Source organism: Gasterosteus aculeatus, chromosome 2 (genome assembly GCF_964276395.1).
Source record: "Gasterosteus aculeatus chromosome 2, fGasAcu3.hap1.1, whole genome shotgun sequence".
In the NCBI taxonomy this organism is placed as follows: domain Eukaryota; kingdom Metazoa; phylum Chordata; class Actinopteri; order Perciformes; family Gasterosteidae; genus Gasterosteus; species Gasterosteus aculeatus.
The window spans coordinates 2,982,961-3,005,360 of NC_135689.1; the positions used below are offsets into that span (position 1 = coordinate 2,982,961).

General features: G+C 49.8%; 2 protein-coding genes and 1 long non-coding RNA gene across 5 annotated transcripts; 2 read left to right on the forward strand and 1 right to left on the reverse strand.

The window, feature by feature from the left end:
* Nucleotides 1–141: 141 nt before the first annotated feature.
* ift122 (intraflagellar transport 122 homolog (Chlamydomonas)) lies at nucleotides 142–17,472 on the reverse strand. 2 transcript variants are annotated; one of them, XM_078082895.1, is made up of 29 exons: nucleotides 17,291–17,472; nucleotides 16,437–16,503; nucleotides 16,265–16,349; nucleotides 16,102–16,180; nucleotides 15,763–15,839; nucleotides 15,605–15,671; nucleotides 15,368–15,514; nucleotides 14,648–14,723; nucleotides 13,713–13,904; nucleotides 13,219–13,357; nucleotides 12,734–12,936; nucleotides 11,682–11,819; nucleotides 11,351–11,515; nucleotides 10,979–11,176; nucleotides 10,631–10,771; nucleotides 10,382–10,435; nucleotides 9,606–9,767; nucleotides 8,355–8,521; nucleotides 7,466–7,637; nucleotides 6,189–6,291; nucleotides 4,647–4,787; nucleotides 4,451–4,548; nucleotides 3,210–3,310; nucleotides 1,993–2,158; nucleotides 1,784–1,901; nucleotides 1,572–1,700; nucleotides 1,023–1,099; nucleotides 753–917; nucleotides 142–674 (listed from the first exon to the last, which is right to left on the reverse strand). In XM_078082895.1, exons 1-29 carry the CDS (start codon nucleotides 17,332–17,334, stop codon nucleotides 588–590), a joined length of 3,558 nt encoding a protein of 1,185 aa, XP_077939021.1. In that variant the 5' UTR covers nucleotides 17,335–17,472; the 3' UTR covers nucleotides 142–587. The 2 variants fall into 2 exon arrangements, with proteins under 2 accessions (XP_077939021.1, XP_040048107.2); XM_040192173.2 differs by having other exon boundaries at nucleotides 4,451–4,551.
* LOC144383761 (uncharacterized) lies at nucleotides 14,665–15,040 on the forward strand. The gene is made up of 2 exons (XR_013451197.1): nucleotides 14,665–14,805; nucleotides 14,899–15,040. It is a non-coding gene; the product is annotated as an uncharacterized LOC144383761 (long non-coding RNA).
* mbd4 (methyl-CpG binding domain protein 4) lies at nucleotides 17,438–20,079 on the forward strand. Of its 2 annotated transcripts, none has more exons than XM_040170187.2 (7): nucleotides 17,438–17,889; nucleotides 17,975–18,570; nucleotides 19,079–19,138; nucleotides 19,228–19,362; nucleotides 19,448–19,597; nucleotides 19,708–19,811; nucleotides 19,916–20,079. In XM_040170187.2, exons 1-7 carry the CDS (start codon nucleotides 17,675–17,677, stop codon nucleotides 19,988–19,990), a joined length of 1,335 nt encoding a protein of 444 aa, XP_040026121.2. In that variant the 5' UTR covers nucleotides 17,438–17,674; the 3' UTR covers nucleotides 19,991–20,079. The 2 variants fall into 2 exon arrangements, with proteins under 2 accessions (XP_040026121.2, XP_077939100.1); XM_078082974.1 differs by having other exon boundaries at nucleotides 17,665–17,889; nucleotides 19,228–19,359.
* Nucleotides 20,080–22,400: the final 2,321 nt, after the last annotated feature.

Below are 22,400 nucleotides of genomic sequence, written 5' to 3' on the forward strand. Positions count from 1 at the left end.
AGGAAATGTCTTATTTGCATCGGTGAAAGGCTAATCTGTGACCGCTGCATAATGCAGAGAACACTCGAAGCCTTTTGAGCAATCAGTCGGTGGCGCGTGCTGCTCTTCCCTGATGCAAGTGGCAGGAAGTTAATACCAGTGTAACAAAAAGTACCAAAGTTATTTATTTCCCCTTTCTGGCAATATAAAAAAAAAACATTTTCACGAGTAAACAACAGATGACGTGTTATGGAACGTGGAGAGAAGCTTCAGTTTGTGAGTCTGTGGGACCCTTTTGTTGGAATCTTTCATTCCGTTTTAAAAGCGTTTTCTTTTACATTGTACAGGCATGCTCCTTCCAACGCCATGATGTAATCAGTGACAGATTAAGGTAATCTCATTGGCTGATGGTGCACTTTCTTACACTACGCTAATGACCACCGTCCTCAGAGGACACGCCGCTAATCTTAAGAGCTGATGAAGCTCGGAGGAAAACACAAAGGGTATCACAACAACAAAAAAGATATATTGCAATACAAAACAATTATGACAAACTGTCTACGGGCAGAAATCACGAGGACGAATGTTTTTCTTCCGCTTCGGGTGGCTCAGTTTTGCTCATCGATGGGTCTGCGGCAGTACGGACAGCAGTTGTGCTGAAGCACCAGGAGCTCGTAATCCTCACTGTGGAACATCTGCGAAGGAATGAAAACGCAAAAGCTGAGCGAATCAGAGCGGAGACGTGTGATCAGCAGCGTGGGCTCCGCTCGTACCTTGAAGCAGGTGGGGCACATGGTGATGCTCACGTCGGGCAGCAGGGAGCGGAAGTATTCCCAGTTGAGCGGCCTGGGCCAGCGTTTGATCAGGACGTCCCTCCTGCTCATGGAGCGCAGCGCCGGGCGACCCACCTTGACGGGGACAAAGGTCGAGCCCCCCTGCTGCTTGGGACACACACACACACACACACACACACTATGAGCCCCGTCCTTTCTACCCGCTCCAGCTGGCTTGCCCAGGTGGTTGGAATATTTAATTGGCCCCACCTCAAAGCTCATTTTGGCAGTAAAGGGGTCTTCCTCAGCGTCGTCCAAGCCCTCGTTCATCCTCAACGTCTGCAGCTCTGATTGGGCTTTAAGAACAACACCGCATTTCATTTGTTGTTGTTTTTTTCCCCTGTACCACACTTTCCACACCACGTCAAATGATCCAGTTTAAAATGCTGACGGGACGCGCCCGTCAGTCACCCGGTGGCTGTGAAGACCTCGGTGCCCTTGAGTGCCTTGCGGCTAATGCAGGTTAATCCCCGCGCCGTGGCTACGGCTCCCGGAGGGTTAGTGTCATTAAGACGAGACAGGAGAGCCTTGCTAACCCTATTAGCTCGAGAGCTGAGATGACTTAGCCCTGACAGCTTACCCTACCAGCGCAGGATCGGGGCCAGCACAGACTAAACAGCTTCTTAGAGGCGTCACAAGGGGAGGGGCGGGTCACGTGCGGAGCAGAGATGCAGCCTCTCTCAATAATTCACACCGTGGCTCGGAAAAATCGCCACGCGAACACACGGAGTGACGCGGCCCGGGCCGATCAAAGGATACCGCCGTGGTCCACGTCCTGCCAGCGCGCGTCCCTCCGATCCGCGGGCGGGACCTCCAGGTCGATCAGAGACACGGCCTCCTCGTCCCCCACTCCCTCCTCCAGGTAGAACTGCACCAGGGGCAGCACCTCTGCAGGCCCAAAAAGGAAGACACAGCAGGTTACCGTGGGAGCGGGTTACCGTGGGAGCGCCGCGCGTCGGCGTGTCGCTGACCGTATGAGGAGGCCGAGTAGATGAAAGGCTGCCGGCAGTTGATGCACACGCTCCCCTGGCTGTTCAGCAGGGGGTTGTTGGTGGAGCAGCGGTAGCACATCATGCCCTCGATCAGGTCCTGCAGCAAACACACACGGGAGGTGAGAACCTGCACAGGGCACTAAAGATGTATATATATATATGCATATGCAGACACACAGAGATGACACCTCGCTGTCGTGAAACGGCTTGGAGCGGATGTTCAGGCTGCCCAGCTCGACCGAGTCCTGGAAGCGAGACGGAACGTGCAGCTCCTGCAGCTTCTCGTAGGAATACCTGGCGAGTTTATACGCGCCCAGTCTGCGGCTCTGCTTGGCCAACGCGTACAACGTGTTGCTGATGACCACGGTTGAGGAAGACTGATGAGAGGCGAACAGAATGACGCATCGACAGCTGTCGATGCGTCATTCAGAACCCGGCGTTTCTTTAAGGGGAAACAGTTTCACTTTTGTGCACGACTGCGATTACTTTATTTCTACAACTTAAAAGAGTAGAACAAGAGCCGTGCAGAGCCAGCAGCTCTGGCTGAACGCCTCTGGAGTAACACCACGTGTGTGTGTCAGTGTGTGTGTGTGTCAGTGTGTGTGTGTGTGTGTGTGTGCGTCCTTATACAAGCCTGTTGTTTGTGATCGAGTGAGTCGAGGGAGTCGTTGCTTATTTGTGTTCATACGGAGAGTGGTAATGACAGGTCAGTAATTTGCAGCGGCTCCACGCTGGCACTCCTCCATCACCTCTCAAACTCACCACCACCTCTCCTCTCCTCTCCACTCAGCGACTCTCCAGCTCCGCCCACACACACACACACACACAGTTCTGCTGATAGATGCACGTCCTCGTATGGAGGAACTGGTTCGGTGCGGCTTTTCTGTCACATTGTGACTTATTGTTCAGATGGAGTCCAAAGCATCTCGACTCGGTCTACGATTCTAAGCACTGGAACAAATCAGAGAGGATCCCAGCTGCTCAGGCTGATTTCCTCCTCACAGGGCGGGATTTCCTTCCTCCTATACTCACACGCGTGTGCGTGTGGCTGCATTGGATTCCGTCTGTGTGGCGTTGTGTGCGTTCCATTTCTAATTAAAGCGCATTGTTTAGTGCGAGTATCCGTCGGCACAAAGTTCACTAATCACAGCATTTTGTTTGGAGAAGGAAGAACATTCTCCTCCTCCTCCTCATCACCCCTTTTCTTTCCCTCTGCAGCAGCCTGGTTTCCGCTGTGGCATCAACTCTTCCGTTTTCTACCCCCCCCCCCCCGACACATTATCACCCCCCGTCTCTGCCAGGCTTGATTTCACAGTGTGAATGTCCGTGAGAAGAACGACCCCACAAATAAATAAAAATGTCTTTGGCTCGGTTGGGAGGACTACTTTCTCAAATGGAAGGATACACTTTAGAGATGCCCGGCGGAACGTCCTTGGCCAGGTTGTTCAGGAGGAACCTGCAGATGTTGAAGAGCGTCTCAGGCATGTGGGAGCTGAAGGGCTCGTCCTGGAGAGTAAAAACAGTCCAAAAGAAGGGATCTAAACATCTTTGTAGAGTCCAGTAACAACAACATCAGCAGTATGTGGACGGAATAGATTGTTTTAGTTGAACGGATCAAATTCAGGACTTTGATCCCGGAGATTGATATTTGAGTCCCGTGAGAAGCAGAGTTTCTTCTCATCATTGTTTCCCGTTTTCAGTCGCAGCTTGCTTGGGTTTAGGTTGAAACATGACTACATCTGGCAGGCTGCGCACACACACACACACACACACACACACACACACACACACACACACACACACACACACACACACACACACACACACACACACACACACACACACACACACACACACACACACACACACAGGGCTACTCGTCTCTGTCTCTCTCTGTGTGCAAAGGGAAACATGCATTTGTGAGAGCAATCGTTAGCGGCACGTAATCACAAAAGTTGATAATCTAAATCATCAGTGCCCGCCTGGTCTGGATCACACAGATGCGTCTCTATTGCCTGGGGGGTCGGAGGGGGGGGGGCTGAAACAACAGACTGATGACACTGACACAGGCCAGGTTCCACATGGAGTGCTCATAACCAGAGATTGCTTGTTTGTAAGTGGGTTACGGCTGTGGGAGAGAGGGGGGGGGGCGCAATGGAGAAGACCATTGTCGAAATAGTCATCGTGATCAATCAAGCAGCTGGTTGCCACGGTGATAGGGATCAGTAAAGGTTGCAGGAGGTGACCACATTTTGGACCGCGACCCGTTCTGCGCTGTAGCAACTTGTACGTAAAAGGTTTGATGATGATGGTTCTGAAGATCGCTCAGCGGCCCCGACCCGAACGCAACTTCCCCAACTCTTCAGCGGTTTTCTGCAGCCGACTGAGCGATCTCGCAGACGCAGACCTGCTTCCTGTCAGCGCCACAGCGCGGCCACAGGAAAGCCGAGTTGATGAGCAGAACCGCAGCGGGCCGTCAGTTATAGATTCTAAATGCGGAACATGAACATGTTTCACAAACCGAAACCTGAACCACAAAGCGGGGAACGCTTCCCAGAGCTGTCAGTCTGACAGCCAATCAAATGGCTCCCCCCCACTCTGGTCTGGCTATGAATGATTGGGGCTGACGCGGTGTGCGGTTCTCACCGTGTAGCGCTGGATGGAGCGATAGACGTGGTAGAGCTCAGCCAGATGCTGAAAGCGCTCAAACTTCTTCAGCATTTCGTCCCTCTGGTCTTCGCTTTCTGCTTCAGGGTTAAAAACACGCGAGGTGGACGGAGCCCGATGGATAAGGAGGGGACGACGGACCATCGTAAATGGTTACCGGGAAGGTTGATCTCACCTCTGGCGATGTCCATACACTGCATGGACAGCATCCAGTAATAGTAGCCTGCATCGTTGAACCGGTTCTCCACCACTGCATTGTGGGTAAGCTGCTCCAGGACTTTAACGGCCTCGTTCTGTCGCCCGGCCTTGTGGAATGCTGCGCAGGGCGAGAGAGCGAGAGAAGTGGTGATTGATGGATCGTTTGTGGCGTCGTTGTTGCAGCGTTTTTAGCACTGTGCCTCCCAGACGTTATTTGACACCAAGTAATACATCAAGTAATGTGCTAACTTACTTATTTAAAACGACGTTTCAGTTTGAGTGGGAAATGCTCCTTTTTTGTTTGAACTGAGCGTTGGTTTTAAAAAAGGAGGAAAGAACCAGCTTCTACAGACTCCGTCATGTAAATAATATAAAGTACAACAGCAATCATGCTTGTTTATGAAAGTTGAGGTCATAATACAAAAAGTTTAAACAAATGTGTTCGTCTACAGTCACATCTGGAAAGAATCACTCGAGATTAGCTGCCTTTTTCGACACAATCGGATTTTACTACCTACATGAAACACACACACACACACACACACACACACACACACACACAACTAAAAGTTTTCTTCCTCCCGAATATCAAAGAGCGAAGCACTTTGACTGCAAAGCCCTAATAATAAGCGCCTGTAATATTCTTCATGTTCCCATCAGAGGGTAATTAGCGGCAGCTTTAGGGAGTCGACCCCCCCCCCCTGCCCCCACCCAACTACCTCCACCCCTTCCAGTGACCCTGCCCCTGCAACCACAGTGGGGGTCAGGACATATTAGTGGCAAATATTTATCAGTCTACTTAAGTGGATAAAAACCACACTCAGCTGCTGTTGGTTACTGCGAGGAAGCAGCCCCCCCCCCCCGCCCCCCCACCCCCGCAGTAATGCAGCCCTGACATGCATTAACGACGTGTAGGCCAGGAACAGAAAGCAGCTCGGTAATGTTTGCAACATTCTTTAGACGTGTTTTTTCAAAGAAATGGGATGAATTAAACCGGGATGAGGAGAATCATCAAACTAAAGACATCTGTAGAAAGGAAATAGTGAGTAAGCTCTTAGGTGATGATGAAAAAATGCACCAGAGCCAATAAAAACCTCCCGAGAAGCACGTTTCAGCTTCAAGGGCCCCCCCCCAAAAAAAGTATGCGCCCGCAGCGAGCGGACACGAGACAGACTGGAACCTCCAGACTCGATTACAGTTAATCCAGTAACACAATACTGCGTCACCAAAACACACACAATCAGCAGAACGCGGGGCCCCGTCGGCGAGCTGCAACACAATCAGCCCGTCGTGAGTTCACTGCAGAGGGGAGATTATGTACGAGGGAGGAAATACGCCCGCTGAGATCATAATTATAAATCTATGAGCTGATTATAACTATGGTTACAGTCGCTAATCATCATCAGAGCCGCTCGTAGCTCTGGTGTCGGGCCGGCGGGCAAAGAGGGTCAGATTACGCAGCGAAATACGGACGACCGGCCACACTTCCACGCGTCCACGTGCAACGACGCAAACTCACCTTTCTGCGCCTCCTCAAAGCGGTCGTGCTCCGCCAGCCACTGGGCGTACGGCACGAAGACGTGGTTTTTGAACTGGGGGTGCTTCTCCACCAGCGAGAAGGCCTGAGGAGGTGGGGCGGGGGGGGGGAGACAGGCGAGAGCAAAGAGGAGAGTCGTGAGGAGTTGAGTTGAGCGCAGCGTCCGGACCAATCCGGCCCGAGAGAGAGGTCACGACTGGCTGAAGGTTTATTACCTGGGGGGGGAACGTGCATCACTCAAAGACACACACACACGACTTCCAGTCAAAACGCCGCGGGTGCCGCGTCACTAGCGAGCGCCGTTCACGGATTGATTTCACGCTCAGTTACAACTCGCACTTTTTGAATGACAGCACGTGAAGAGCCGTTAAAGGGCGCCGTGGACACACGTTATGATTCGTCTAAACGCCCTGTGCTACGGACCTGAGCCAAGAAACACACACAAAAGAGCCAGAGCCCGTGTGTGTGTGTGTGTGTGTGTGTGTGTGTCTCAGGCCTTTGAGCCCAGAGCCAAATACGTGGTCATAGAGCCATGCGTCCCCCCCTCCCCCAGTGAGGCACCTGAAGCCCAACAGTTCCCTCGACCTCGGCCTCCCTCCCTTTTTGCTTTTCTCTCTGAGGATGAAATAAATAACCGCAGGAAGCCGTCCTCCGACGCCCGAGATCGGGATCCGATGCTCTGTTTTTAGGCTCTTCTGTTTCAGCATGCAAGTGCATCTCTGAAACGCCTTTAACTCGATTAAAGAGCACAGATGGATTAAAGAAAGGCAAGATCTCCTCCTTGTCTGAGGCAGCACGACCCCCCCTCACCCCCCCCCCCCCCCGATGGAGGAATTTGATTGGAAGCAGAATGGAGCGTTAAGCTGATGCTCTAACAGTGCGGTAGAGCGTTTTTATGCTTCTAACTCGGTAATCGTTATGTGGGCATGGATTCAGAGAAATCCAAAAGCTGGATGATTAGCTCTGGGTAGTGTGTGTGTGTGTGTGTGTGTGTGTGTGTGTGTGTGTAACTTTCTCAGTGCAGAACATCCAGCAGACGTGTTTTTGTTGTTTGCATTCAGCCGTGGTCGGATAGATAAAATACTTCTCGAGCTACGAGCATCAAGCGGTTTACGATGACAGGTTTATTCAGCGCGGCGAGGTTCACATTGCACCTATAGGATTATCTCGGTACGTTCTATATATATAAATATACACGTGTACAGGCCATGATGAGCGGAGCAGGTGTGCCTCCCCTGTGTGCGTTACGTGTGTCGCACCTCTTCCCAGTGGCAGGTTTCCACGTGCAGCTGCACGAGGGCCTGCAGGTCTCCCATCTTGGAGTAGGTCTCCGAGGCGTAGCCGTGGTGCTTCAGCCGCTTGAAGTGGAGCGCACACTTGGCCAGCAGTTCCCGCTCCGCCTTGTCCAGCTTTCGCGCGATGTCGATCAGCCTGCGTGAGAGCGCAGAGGGATGCAGAGAGAGCAGAAACACCCTCGAATGAACGCAACAAAAAGACAAGAATAGAAGCCGGTCGGGGTCACAGGCTGACTCTGCAGTGTTCATAGTGTGGAGCCACTCAGCGGGCTCATCAGTGAGCCAAGCTAATGTAAAAGTAATAACTCCCTATGCATCATCTATCATAGCATAGGATACATGAAGACAATAACTAACTTGTGTTTCCCCATCAGTAAAAAGTGGCTTCTCAGTCATCTATGTAAATTTAAATCTTTATTTCAAAACTGGATGCAAAGAGCCTCTTGTGTCAAACGTTTGGTCTGCATCAGTCCATTTTCAAAAGATGATTTGTTTTAAAATAGGTTTTAAAATGACGGGTCTCCGCTTGACTTGATTAATGAATGTAAAATAGATTAATTCCCCTTATTCCACTGATCTTAAGAGTATTCAATAATGTCTGGACTGAAGATACCGAGAAAGTAAAAGAGCGAGTTCCCCGCTGCTCGAGCAAAAAGTGTGAACACTTCTAATCATATTAACTTCTTTTGTTCAGACATTAACTAGAAAAAAGGGCCATTTTTATTATTCAAAGAAGTATTTCAGCTGGCCTTTGAAGCTTTTGGGAAAATCACGCACACAAATCTCCAGCCGCATTAGAAAAGGTTAAAAGGGAGTAACTGCCGTGTTGGAGGACGGATCTAGAACGACCTACATGTCTTCCCAGCCGTGTTCCCCGATGAGGTCGATGGCTTTGAGATGTTCCCCCGCTGACAGGTACATCTCCGCCGCCGCCCGCGGCTCCTTGCTGCTCCTCGCCCAGTCGGCCTGCTTGGTCATCAGGATGCGAGAGCTCTTCGGGTCCGTCGCTCCAACAAAATCCTGCGACAAAGTCACAGCAGTCACATGGTTACAAATGGTTAAATAATACACGCCGGGTCTATTTGGGAGAATTACAATGATTGAGTGAGTTTCACCTTGTAAATAATACTTTTCCCTTTAATTACGCTTTGGGCGTGTGGCCTCTATATTACTCGCCACATCCAAGGTTACGTCCTGTTTATTTTCTTTTTCAGCTCCACTCTTTAAATGACGCAAAGAATGTAGTCATGGCAACAAGTCACTTGTTGATTTAAAACGATGTTAGGTTTGTACATTTAGTTCTCTTGCGATTGGTAATCGATTGGCTGTGAGGCAACGTCAGACTAAAAACGTCTGTTTGATATCAGGCGGCAAAGACGCGTCCGGGGTCGGACAGCCGGAACCGCGTGGGTCACGGCCGGGACGGGGGGGGGCAGAGGGTGATCCAAACAGCAGGTCGGCTGGCCCTCCGGTGTCCGTCCCACCTTAAAACAAGCAGCCTGGAGCACCAGATGGCCACACGGCCACATAAATATACAACAGCCACATCAAACACACACACAATCTGATTCACACACAAACACACGGGGGGGGGGGGGGGGGCGCAGTGGTGTCGTCCGCTCCGGCAACGCGAACGCAAACCATCAAAGCCCTCCCCGCGTGTAAACACGATAAAGCAGGAATCTGCCTCAACTCCAAATGGCCTCCTCATCAAAGTGATCAACGTTGAAGAAAAAAGCAGACGCTCGGCTGATTTCTCTCCTTTTGTGCTCCATTTCCATCTCTAACTATGTGTGCAAGTTCCCCGCGTGGAGGACGTCTGCAAGAGCACGTTGTGTGTGTGTGTGTGTGTGTGTGTGTGTGTGTGTGTGTGCCCTGATCAGATGATATATGTGGAGATGAAAGACAGACGGTAAAGGGGAGGCGGGGGGACGGGGGGCCCCAACTTGGCACAACTGTGCATGAAGAAAAACACATGTTCTACAACCCTTAAACACACAGAGCTTTCCAGGTGTCGCTGTCCGCATCCATACTGAGGTACGTCTGTGTGTGTGTGTGTGTGTGTGTGTGTGTGTGTGTGTGTGTCGATCGATGCTTTGATCACCTTTGCGTACTCAAACTGCCGCAGGTCAGTGTACATGCTCAGAGCTCGGTGCTGGTGGCCGCTGCGCTTGTAGAGCTGCGCTGCCTCGTGGAATTTCCCCTGGTAGGCGTAGACGTCTGCCAGGAACAGCTCGTTGTCGCTCTCGCCCCGCTTCTTCCTCTCCTGCAAATCAGTGGACACAAACACTGGCACGTGTGCGGGGGTACACACTGGCATGCACGTACAAAATAACACAAAATAATAAAACCACACAGAGGTCACTAAATACTTTTGGCTCGCAGGATGCAATCAGCCTCGGCTCTGAAGGAACACTAAACCTACGGCCCCATCAGTCACCACGGGAAAAGACAACAAATAAAATGTTTATATCAGACAATAAACATTTATGTCACGTAACCGAACACGCACACAATATTCCCCCCTTCGTCATGAGAGAGGAGCACAATCTCCAGACACAAAGCTGAAAAAGACTTTGCTCTGCATGAGTATTGTCCCGTGTGTGTGTGTGTGTGTGTGTGTCCTTTGTTTGTGTGGGTGTGTGTATTCGGGGCCCGAGGAGGTCATTAAGGATGCACGTTCCTCACTTGCTCGAGAGCTTTTTAAGTGTAGCTCCGGGCAAAGCACTGCAATTAAAGGTATGAGGACCATTAATAATTGTGATTGAGCGAGCGTTCCCTCTGCCGTGGATAAACGTAATGATGTCGACTCCTGTTGGAGCAGAAATCATTACAGGGGTTTTGCGAGTGAGCTCGGCTGTACACAATAGCGTGTCTCACCTCGATGCTGTTGATGAGCTCCAGGTAGCGCAGGTCTCTGATTCTAATGAAGGCCTGCAAATAAGACAGGAGATTATTTAGAGGATGTTCTGGGTTTTTTCCATTTCAAATCAACACTGAAATCACGGTACTGTCCTCACATCCGCAGGAAGTTGTTGCCATTTGTACGCTTTTATGATTCTGTGAAGCTTAGAGCAGCAAAACCGGCCGGTCGATCACAATCACGGTGTGTGCGGGTGTGTCACTGGCCTTCTTGGCGGTGTCGAAGTCGAGTCCCTCCAGGGCATCGGTGGCTAAATCCCTCCAGTCACTGTCGGTCACGCCCAGACAGGCGATCTGGTAGGCCTCCTTATACATCTTCCTCTCCAGGTACTGGTACATGGGGGCCGACTGAGCAGAGCAAGCGGACTAATCGATAAACAGGAAGACGGCAACTGGAAACCCTCCGTCCAGGTCATTTTTGTCTTGGTCGTACAAACAAACATCCTCATCAATCATATTTGATACTCGTCAGCCACATGGGACACAGGCTCCGCCTCCGGGACCGGGACGGGGGACAGGGGGGGGGGGGGGGGGGCCTGACGGCACGCCACACACCTGAGGCACCTCCACGGCCGACATGGCGTAGACGTGGAGGCAGAAGATCTTGGAGCCGTTGTAGCCGACCATGAAGCCCTGCATCTTCTGCTGGTGGACGGGGAAGTTGCTGGCCTTGATGTTGAGGTACCCGTTGCCAGAGAAGCACAGCATGTCCTCACACTGGGTGTTCCAGGCCACGCTGTTGGCATTAGGCTCCTACGAGGGGGGCGCGGGGGGAGAGAGAGAGAGGGTAGGTCAGGGTAAGAACAGCGGGGGGCGACGGGGCAAGTTCCAGAGGTGACTGCGGGACACAGACCAGCCGGGTAAATGTGACCCAACGCAAACTATTACACACGCGTGTTTCTCCCCCCCCTTCCCTCCCCCGCTGACCTGAAAGAGCAGCTCCTTGCTGACGATGTCGTAGACCAGCAGCGTGTTGTGCTCGTCCACCACAGCCAGCTTGCTGCGGGAGGCGCTCATGTCCAGGCAGCGCACGGAGGTGGACAGCTTCAGCAGCGTGATGGGGAACGGGTTGTCGACGAATATCTTCAGGATCTGCGTCGCCGAGACGACGATTGGGGGGGGGGGGGAGGGGGGGCGGAGAACAAATCTGAGCGGGGGTCTGAGCTGGCCGGTGTGCACGGGTGTCATTGCCAAGGGTTACTTAATGAGGGAGGGGGGGGGGGGGGGGGGGGGGCTGCATTTCCCCCAAAATACTCACAGCACCGTTCTTTAGGCCCACTAATAGGCCCTCTCTGCCTGGCGAACCCCCGATCACTTTGATGTATCGAATTAGAGACTCCATCACCCATTCCTTCTCCTTGACGCTGGTGAAGGACAGGGACTGCAGGCGCTTCTCCTGCGGAGCGCAGCGGGCGAGGTGAGACCACAATTACATTTAGCACATGAAACACTGACTCCTCCGGTGTCGACTCGATTATGTTCTGCTGTATTTTTCGGTTAATCACGCGCCGTACCTCATTTAACAACATGCCCAGAGAAAAGGCCTACCAGCTCTTCGCCCGGTGTGGCAAAGCTCTGCGGCTCTAAAAGGCGAACAATGATTGGATTTGACAGAGCCGCGCAAGCACAGCCCATTTATACGGTCTGAAAGCTGTCTGAGGCATGAAACGCAGGGAGATCTGAAGCACCTCTGTCGCACACAGACAGATTTAAAAAAAGGAAATAACCTCGGTGTCACGGCTGCTCCTCCTCCCTTCCAGCCTCTGTCAAACAGACAGAGAGGAGAAAGGGAAGAGGAGCCCCCAGAGACCCCCGCTGGTTCAGCAAACTCTCTGGCTGCATCCAGTTTGAATGGCGGCTGAGGGAGCCGAGACGGAAGGCTGCGGAGCGCGAGCACAGCTGGAGGCTTTTGCAGACCGGGCAGAAACATCTGGAGAAGCAGCAATCGCGAGATGTTTTCATTCTTGGCCGGGCTGTTTGGGCTGGTATCGAGTGGCTAAACACTGACTCACTCTGCTTCCATCGTGGTAATAGTTCTCAAATGTCTCGACGGCCTCTCGCGCAATCTGTCAAGTGTGCATTAGTGTCATTTACGGAAAAGCAGAGTGACACTTCGGGTCAGCACGATTTAGTCTGACAGGCAGAACACGGGGGAAACTGCTTGTATCATTACATTAAGAAAGACCCGAAAACACAAAAAGACCCCCAGAAGAAGCGGGCGAGGCGTTTTAAGTCATCAAATTGAAGTTGGAGTGTTCAGGACAGTTTGTTTTCATGAGCGTTCCCCCGCGCAACATTATCTCCTCTGACCTGACACAGGATGATATGCTGGGAACAGGCCACCAGCAGGTTGCATTCAAACTTCCTGCAGATCCTCTCCTTGATCCGGTAGTGCATGTCCGAGGAGTCGTCCGAGTAGAGCTCGTAGATGACGATCCTCTCGGGCAGCTGGATGGCCAGGCGGTTTCTGTAGATGGCGATCTTCTTCACCAGCTCGCGGCACTTTATGCGTACTAGGGAGCGGAGGAAATGAAAGGAGAGAGGGGGCACGACACATAAGTGTTATTGTCTTCGCCAATGCATTCTGTAGAATTCATTTTTGCTCCGGTTATGCTGCTCTCGCTATATGTGAAAAAACTCAAATTGATGATGATGGTGATAATAATGAGATTTCACCTTCATAAAAACTCCTCTACTATATGAAGTTTGAAATGAGAACCCCAAACAAACTATGACAGACCCATTAACAACCTCTATTATTAACTAAATATCCCGCAGCTAAAGCAAACGCACACCTTTTTGTTCGGTGATGAGGTGCTGGACGATGACATCAGTCATGCTGTCTCTGTACGCGTAGCGGTCCTTATAGAGGCCGTGAACTGTGCTGAAGATAAGTTGGTAGCAGGCGATGGTCCCATCCTGGCAGCCCAACACCTAGAGAGGAGATAACAATGTAGCGGTGCATCCTATTAACGCCTCTAAGAAAAGACTGAAAGAGTGGGAAAATGTTCCTGTTGCTAAAGCATCTACACAGTAGAACCGAGAGAATGTGCCAGCAGCCAATTCTCTCCTGTATTCCCCATCACTTTCAGCTAAATATAGCCAAAGCAAGAAAAAAAGGCTAAAGGTGTTAGTGTTAAATGAAATGACTCGCGTATCAAATGCAGACTGACACTCTGGATAGAAGGTCTGAGCATCATCGGCGTTTTGCATTACATTTCCTCACCTCTCTTCTCGCTCTGACATCCTCGATTACCTAAAACTCGGGGATCATTTCTGAGGAACCCACCACAAAGTTGGAGTCGGGCTTAACCCGGCACGTCCACACCCAGGCGCTCTGCTCCCCGATGGTGGCGAGCCGCACGCCGTCTTTGGTGTAGAGGGACGCCTGTTTGTCGGAGCCCCCCAGGACGATGTACTCGCCCTTGGAGAAGTAGCTGACGCAACAAGGGTCGTAGGTGAGAGTCTTGTCTTTGCCGATCTGAGGGAGACCGAGAGAGAGAACCCGAAGAATGAAAAGTATGTTTGTTGCCTGGGGGGGGGGGGGGGGGGGGGGTCTGGGCCAGCACCTCCCACCGTCTCACATCAAAGTCCGGAGTACACTCATCCCTTTGTGCGTTCCCTTCAAACGGTACACATAAAAGGTTCTCTATTGTCTTAACGTTCAAAGACAACATGCGCAGCGTATCAGTCCCCCTCGACTCCGCGCGTCTGTTTCTCCTCACTCAAAGCTCTTCTCTTTTATTGCAAACAGTTCCTGGTGCTGTAATCAAACCACAGTGTTCACTTAAATAAAAAAAAGCCAATGACAATATGTGAGCCAGCGGCAGAGTAATGAACAATGCATATTTGTCTATAATTACAATAAAGCCCTAAGGGAGGACAGTGGGGGGGGGGGGGGGATTAGAGCATAGCGGGATCACTTCCAATGTACTGTTATGGTTTCAATAGAGCCTGACAGGCTTATTACAACAGGAAATGCCGGTCTTCTACTCAGTTACGGGTTCCCAATAGCACATATCTTGGACCGATTAACAGTATTAACAACGTATTGCTAAAGCAAGTGACGGCACAAACACTGAGACGATTTTGAAGTTGAGAAGTTTGAAGTGGGTTCTATTAGAACATGTCGCACAAGTGGGACCGTGCATGTATTGTGTATTCTAGCAAAGTCCCCGTGTTGGGCTCCGTCTGAGGGACATGGATGGATCCTGCGGTGTTCACCTGCTTTCCGCTGAGCTGGTAGAAGGACAGCTTCTGACCCCAGTCTGCCACAGCCAGGATGTCATTGTGCTCGTCCCTGTGAACGCACACAACGACAACGACCTCCGGCATGAGCACTTCTGTCAACACACGGTACCGTTGGGACTTTGGTTGTTTAGGTAACGATGACAAATGAAATATTTAAGCTGTATCCGGATTTGAAATGTGCTTATCGTGACTTTGCATTTGTCTTTAATCCTTGTCATTTACAGTTAGCCTCGGTGTCTCTGCAAGCGTCCACGCTCGACACACTGAATCCCCCGCGGCAGAACAGACACTTTTCATTGGCCTCGCTGTTTTACATTTGAAATCTCAACGGGACTGTCTTTGTTAAATAAATATATCTGGAGCGTCGTCTCTCCTCTCTGGCCTCTTTTCTCTTAATGAACCTGTTCAGCAGTCCTCTGTCATGGCTACAGTTGTCTTCCTCACTTTGACTGCAGGCGGCATCAAGGGACACGGACAGCAGAAAGACTTCCAATACTCCCTGGCTGACTGCTGCCACCTACTGGTCCCACACGAGCTATTCACCTCAAAGGCAACGGACTCCCAACAGCACATCGCTTCTTAAAATCCCAGCGACATTGTTTCACTTGAATGAGTGCGTGCGGGGGCATTAAATCCGATACAAATGGGTGAAGATAAAGAGCCGTGTGATTTTCTTTTGTGATGTGTGCTAACTTTGAGGGGTTCCAGACTATGGACCAGATGGGGGACGAGGAGCCTCCTGGACGCTCGATCTTGACCTTCTCCTCTCCGTTCTTGTTCCGAATGCTCACCACGCCGTTCATCATGCCGAGGGCGAGGTACTGGCCGTCGTTTGTCCACCTTCAATCAAACGGAAATCCTTCAGCATAAATGTGTCGCGTTAAAGCAAACTACATGTTGTAGACAGTTACAAGTGCAAAGCTCACTCACCCACAACATGTTATTTTGCTGCTCACTTTGTGTTTGTTCACGGATTTTTGCTCCGGTGACCAAAGACCTAAGAAAGTAAAAATATACTCAAATATTAATGTTTATAGTACATTATGAACAAGATATTTAAGTGCAGTGTGGACTCATGGTGCACTTACCAAAGTCCCCAGAAGAACAGGAGGCTAGTTGGTGAGTGACAGGGTTGTAGGCAACACACTGGATGGAGTCATTGTGACTACACATGAACAAATGAAAAGATGGGAAGAAATAGTACAAAATAAATAGGTTGCATTTATATTCTGTTAATTATGTACACATGAATATCGATCCATTGCACTCTTGCCATCCTGTAAAGGGATATCGATATAGTTTTAGCTTGTCCTGTACCAGCGTGAGGGTCCTGGGCACAGAGGATGTGATCAGACAGTAAAGCCCACTGGGGCAACAAGAAATACAGCTATGTGAATATAGAGTGATGAGTAAAAGGTAACACTCACGTGTATCTCAAAATACCCTCCAGTTTAGAAGTCCAGATGATGATGCTTTTGTCAGCAGACCCCGAGGCAAACCTTTTACCTGTAGAAGAAAGGAGTTAGTAAGATAACTAAAAAAGACTTATAAAGTAAAATGTAGTGTACAAATGAAAAGCCCCTCGAGTACCATCTTTAGCGTAGGCCACACAGTACACGGTGTCTTTGTGTCCTTTTAAAGGCTGGATAATAGTTCCATCGGCTACGTCATAAACCTGCAACCAAAATATCACACATTAAATAATATAATAGGAAAGGATGTATATATCGGTCTTGGGCAAACGAACGTGGAAAAGCCTTACGAGGACACGAAGCCCTGCGGCGATGATGAGTTGGCTGCCATCCGGCTTGAATGCAAGATCATAAATGCTGCAAAAGAGGTTATTTGTTCCTCCAGTTATTAACAAACCTGTCAGTGAAGTCAGACATTGGGGAAACATGACAGATATCTGTGGGCTCAAGGTTCTCAATATAGAGGATTTGCAAATGTCTCCACTGTGGGACTAATGAAGGATTATCTCACCTGATAATAGTGAACTGAATATCTAGAGATTTGCATCTGGAATAATCACACGCTTTGTTTTTGTTTTTTTAAAATGTTCGTCTCTGCATTTTGTTGTGCAGCCCTGTATTTGATAATGACAACAAACGACCCTTTAATCCGTATTGCTGCCACAACAACTGCCAACTATACATTACAGTTACAGCCCGATACGAATGTATTCATAAAGCCAATATTAAGATATATGTGGTTGTATAATTCAAGCTAATGATAGTACACATTAAATGTTACGTTATGTCAGTAGAAGAAAGCAAAATAGGAGCTTTAGCTCCTGAAACAAGGGAGATCCGATCCGAGATAAACGAGAACAAACTAAGCTAAGCTAGCTTTACGTTAGCTTTAACTTAGCATTGTGCCGAAACAAAGATGACAAGCTACACTATTGGTAGAGAAAACATTTCCCATGACAAATAAGATGCAATAATCGTAAACCTGACACATTATCTGTCCTTTGTGAACGCTAACAGAGTTGCTGCGGGCTAATGCTAGCTAGCCTTAGCCGGCTGTCTTTAGTTTACATAGCAACCGCCGTTGCTAACCACCTAGCGTTACATCGCGGCATGACAGACGCAACCCGGACGTCCAGACTCTCACCATTGGTCCCGAATGGTTTCTTTCCACGCTAGAACGGCTCTCATCTCTACCTCGTTCTCTTTATTTTAACAACAAACCGTACGGATTGGGGGGGGGCGGGGGTCGTATCAACAGGTTGTTTTAGCTCGTCGGTTTTTCAAGCTAAGCTCCGTCTTCACGATTCGTTCTCACTGCGCAGACTCGGACTCGCTCGCTACTTCCGGGTGTGGAGGCGAGTCCGTGTTGACGTCTCAGAACTCATCCGAAACACGGAGAGCGAATGACGCACTCAAACTCAACATCTGCTGTTACGTTGGATCCACGATGTTTAGATGCTTGCATACTTTACATCAGGCTGCATTAACGACGGACGTCCTCCAAGTGTCCATTGCAGCCACAGTGTGAATGATCATTTCAGGTAAAGATCCAGCAATGGCTGCTGATCTGGGAGGAAAAGCACGCACCGGCTGTGATACCCGACTGGAAACCAGCGACGACAACCAAAGTCCCAGATGTGACGACTCGCGGCGAGCTTCCACGCTGCCCTTCGGCTGGAGCAGAGAGGTCCGGCAGCGGAAAGCAGGCAAGACAGCGGGCAAAGTGGACATCTGCATTACAAGGTGACTCATTGTTTAACCGGGACTCAAGTGCTTTGTTAGATGAGCGTCCAACTGATTTTTTTCTCTCTCTCTCTGTCGTGCAAAGTCCCCGAGGACAGAGGTTCCGCTCCAGAGCGTCTCTGCTCGCCTTCCTCCTCAAGGACGGAGAAGGGAGCGTAGACATAAAACTCTTTGATTTCACCGCGTCCAAGGACGACGTGGTCACCCTGTCACAGGTGCTCGCCGCCAGAGGGAAACGCGGGGGGAGACAGAAAAGACACGCGAATGGACAACAGGGGACAACAGAGGAGCCGCGTCCTCCGAATGAACCCGAGAGACCCGCCTCCTTCGCCAGGAGGGATGCTGAAGACGGAGAAGCCGAGAGCTGCACACGAGCCGCTCCGTCCACCGCGCAGGAGGAGGAGGAGGAGGAGGGAGTGGGACCAGGGGAGACTCCTCGGGGGGCCGGTCGGCCGAGGGCGAAGCTGCACGGACCGGCCCCCTGCGGTGAGCGACGAAACCCTCCTGAAGCTCACCGGGACGAGGAGGCCGACTGGAGGCCCTGCGTCCCGACGCTGAGGGTTGAACCTGCTGCGGATGGCGAGGACGACGAGGACGGGCGAGGAAGAGAGACCGATCCTGAGCCGGAGGTCGGAGGTCATCGGGCCGAGGGCGAGGAGGGGAGCCGCACACCGAGGAGTAGTGAGTACACACCTCGTGTAAAAGTAATAACTATGATGTCAACAGGTCAGTTTTTCTTTAACCAAATGTCTTTGTACTCACAGGGAGTGTGAGGGGGGGTATGTCGGATAAAGGGGGATGCAAGAAGAAATGGAACTTATTACACAATATGTGAAATTTGCTCCATTTCAGGTCCCATAATTTAAAGCAGGATCAGTTTTCAAGTAATAAACCTGATCAAGTCCACTCTTTTAATCTGTAATAAAAGTTCAGAGCACCTCATTTATAATTCTGCTACGTGGTCATTTCTTTATCATTTACTTTCTTTCTCTCTTTTAACAAAAACAAAGGCTCTGTGTGAGTCCCGCAGAGCATTTATTATCTACTAGATTTCCGTGTGTGCATAACATTGTTGACAACATTAAATGATATGCTCGGGGGGTGCGTGTGCTGTCCTGCCTCGTCTGTGATCACGTAATCTTCTCCATGAAAATATATGAATATAAATAAATGTTTCCTGTCTGATCAGAGTCCAAAGATGACCAACGGAAAACCAGCCCCTACTTCAGCAGGAAGCCCTTCAGAGAAGGTACCGTTAGAACGTGTCCTCTCCCACACGAAGCAAAGACATCAAACGCACCTCTGCATTAAGGAGACGTGCACCCCGTCTGCACACAGGGCCCGGCCCCCCCAGGAGGAAGGCCTTCAGGAAGTGGACGCCCCCCCGCTCGCCCTACAACCTCGTGCAGGAGACCCTCTTCCACGACCCCTGGAGGCTCCTCGTGGCCACCATTTTTCTCAACAAGACCAGTGGTCAGTTAGATCCAACACACACACACACACACAGTGTTGTACCAAACGTCCCTGAATTCTGGCTTTTATTCCTTCAACGATACAGGCAAGATGGCCATACCAGTGCTGTGGCAGTTCTTTGAGCGTTACCCGTCTGCAGAGGCGACCCGGCGGGCCGACTGGAGGCCCCTCTGTGACCTCATGAAGCCGCTCGGCCTGAACGAGCTGAGGGCCAAAACACTCGTACGCTTCTCAGGTGAGTGTGCTGGTTTTTCGGGCGACACATTCAACGTGCTGCCGCTGCAGGTTAGGTCTGATAAGAAGCGACGGCGTCGGCCAGAAAAAGTGCTTTTCCTCCCCGCGCAGACGAATACGTGACCAAACCGTGGCGCCGCCCCGTCGAGCTGCACGGCATCGGGAAGTACGGCAGCGACTCGTACAGGATCTTCTGCGTGGAGGAGTGGAGAGAGGCGAGTCCCTTTGGGGGGGGGGTCTGCATTGCGTTTTGTGACGTCCACGAACGACACGTCACGCGATATTTGAACGCTTTTTCGTTTTCGTTTTTCATCAAAAGGTGAAACCGGAAGATCACATGTTGAACAAATATCACGCCTGGCTGTGGGAGAACCACGGGACACTCGGAATATGACAAGACCGCAATCAAGATTTGCCCACAAGAACTCGTTACTTTGGTTTTAACTTTCTTATCTGTAATAAAACGTTTTAAGTGGTTTAGAAGTTGGAATCTTTCCTGAGTGGATTTGTTCTTCTGACAGTATCTGGTTCTTTCATTGTCACAGTCTGGTGATCCTGCATTTTGAGCGCTGACACGTGACCTTAAACGCAACATATCAGCTTTCTTTCTGACAGAGAAGGTAGGGGGCGGATGGGCGGGTGGGGGGCAGATTCCCATGGTAACTGTTGCCACCACAGAACCCTCCGTGAATGCACAGGCACATCACAGTTTAATCTGTAACTAGCGTCTGCAAAGGAATTTACTATATTTACGTTATCAAATTATAATTGACAAGAAATCTTCCAACGTTAAGGAGATGATTGAACGTGCAGCATTTGACACTTTGGAAAGTTTCCTTCCTCCAAGACGTCTCAGGGCGGCAAACAGAAGAAACAGCGTGAACTTAAAAATGAGACACTTTCCCCCCCTTATTTTTAGGGGTCTGTTTTAGAGTAACGAGCATCTCAGACATTATTCAGTCCATCTCAATCTTGCCACAGCCGCCCTCTGCACAGCTTCCACCCCCTTGTATGTTCCCCCGTGACCTTTCCCCCCATCACAGACTCTTCCCGGCTGTGGACGAGCTGTCAGGTGAGCAGATTCATGAACACTTGGTGCGTCGGCTGACTCTCCCGTTGCGTAATAAGGACGATTGGGTTCACTGGAGGTAAAAAATACTCTCATAAATCTGCTCTCCTCTGGAGTATTCATAGACTGAACCCTCTGCATCCGCATTTGGTCCCTAAACGCACCGTCGCTCTGGAGACGCCGGCGGTTCACCACCACCACCACCAGAGGTCTCAGATCCTGCAGAGGAGAGAGGACCACAGGCATCATCAAGTGTGGCGGAAACCTTTTTACAGAAGCAGTGAGAGAGAAGAGCACAGGTACTCCGTTACGCTCCATTACATCACTGCAACAACTTCTCTAAAAATAAAAAAAGGAGGGAGACGCGTGAGCCGCTAAAGAGGCGGATGGAGGAGAAACACACAGCGTGAAGCTGCAGCTGACCAGCAGAGAGCGCTGAGGGTCCAGCACGTAAAGCCACGGCGGCCTACAGAGAGGAGAACAAGAAGGTACGCGGCTCCTTTGTGGTCCTCTCCTTTACGACGCATTCGACCTGAGGTCCCCAACAAAATGACAACAAAAAGGTTCATGCTGAATTTTCATTGAAACAACGCCATTTATGAGTCCATGTGAGCTTTTATTAATAATAGAATAAGTCAACACAAAGCATTACTGCAAGTTGAACTAAGTTTCAAGTTGAAAAACATCTTGTCAGAGCTCTTTGAGGTAAAGAGAAGACGTGAGTGGAACTAAACAGGGCTGTGATGTTTTACAGTGCGGTTCGATCCGGGTTCTCTCCATAGTTTGCATGTCTCAGTGTCCTTGAGACCCTGAAGCCTCAGTGCTTCACAGCAGCTCACTGCTCCTTAATCACTAAGGATGGGTAAAATGTAGAGAATAATTCCACATGTGGGATTAATAAAGGATTATAAATAAAAAAATAATAATTCATAATAGTAAAAAAAAAACACTAGATGTTTCGTCCGCGTTTCCGGCAAAACGCCGGTCGAACGTCCGCACATGGCGGCCATCTTGGGAGGGAGAGCTCGCTCACCCATAACATTGTGTTGGTAGTAATACATGTACTTTTTAAATAACCATAACTTGCTCAATTTTCAATGAATTACATGTGCATTAAATAGTAATGCATTTTAAACAGATTTTTGAACGGTTTGGTTTGTTATAAACGTCAGAGATGTAGTTGTGACACTGCATACATAATATGAATAATTATGTTCTAAAAAACAGAACAATGTTCTAAAATAGGTACAAGATTTCCCTTTAGAAATATACATCAAGAAATGCTGCATGTTGAAATCCCCACCCTGTACAGAGATTTTAAGTGCTACAATTTGTTAGTCTTTAGTGGAGTCTGAAGAGATGTGTCTTTAGTTTGCGGCGGAAGATGTGAAGGCTCTCTGCGGTCCTGGTGTCTTCAGAGAGCTCGTTCCACCATTTCGGACCAAGGACAGCAAAATATATATAGACAGACAGACAGATATAATATCTATGATTAAACCGAGGTTGTGTCGTTGTTCCTCCCTGTTGTTTGTCATTAAGCTGCATTAAGCTGCAGACACGTGACTTTGTTTCCTTATGAGAATGACAGTCATCAGACCTCTTTTGTAGTAATAGTGACAATTGTTGCCTTTCCACTGAATACAGTCTTTACATGATTAAACTGGTTAATGTATGAATTGTTGATCACGGGTCATTCATCCAGGTTCATAAGAAGGCGGTTTATGTGTTTATCATC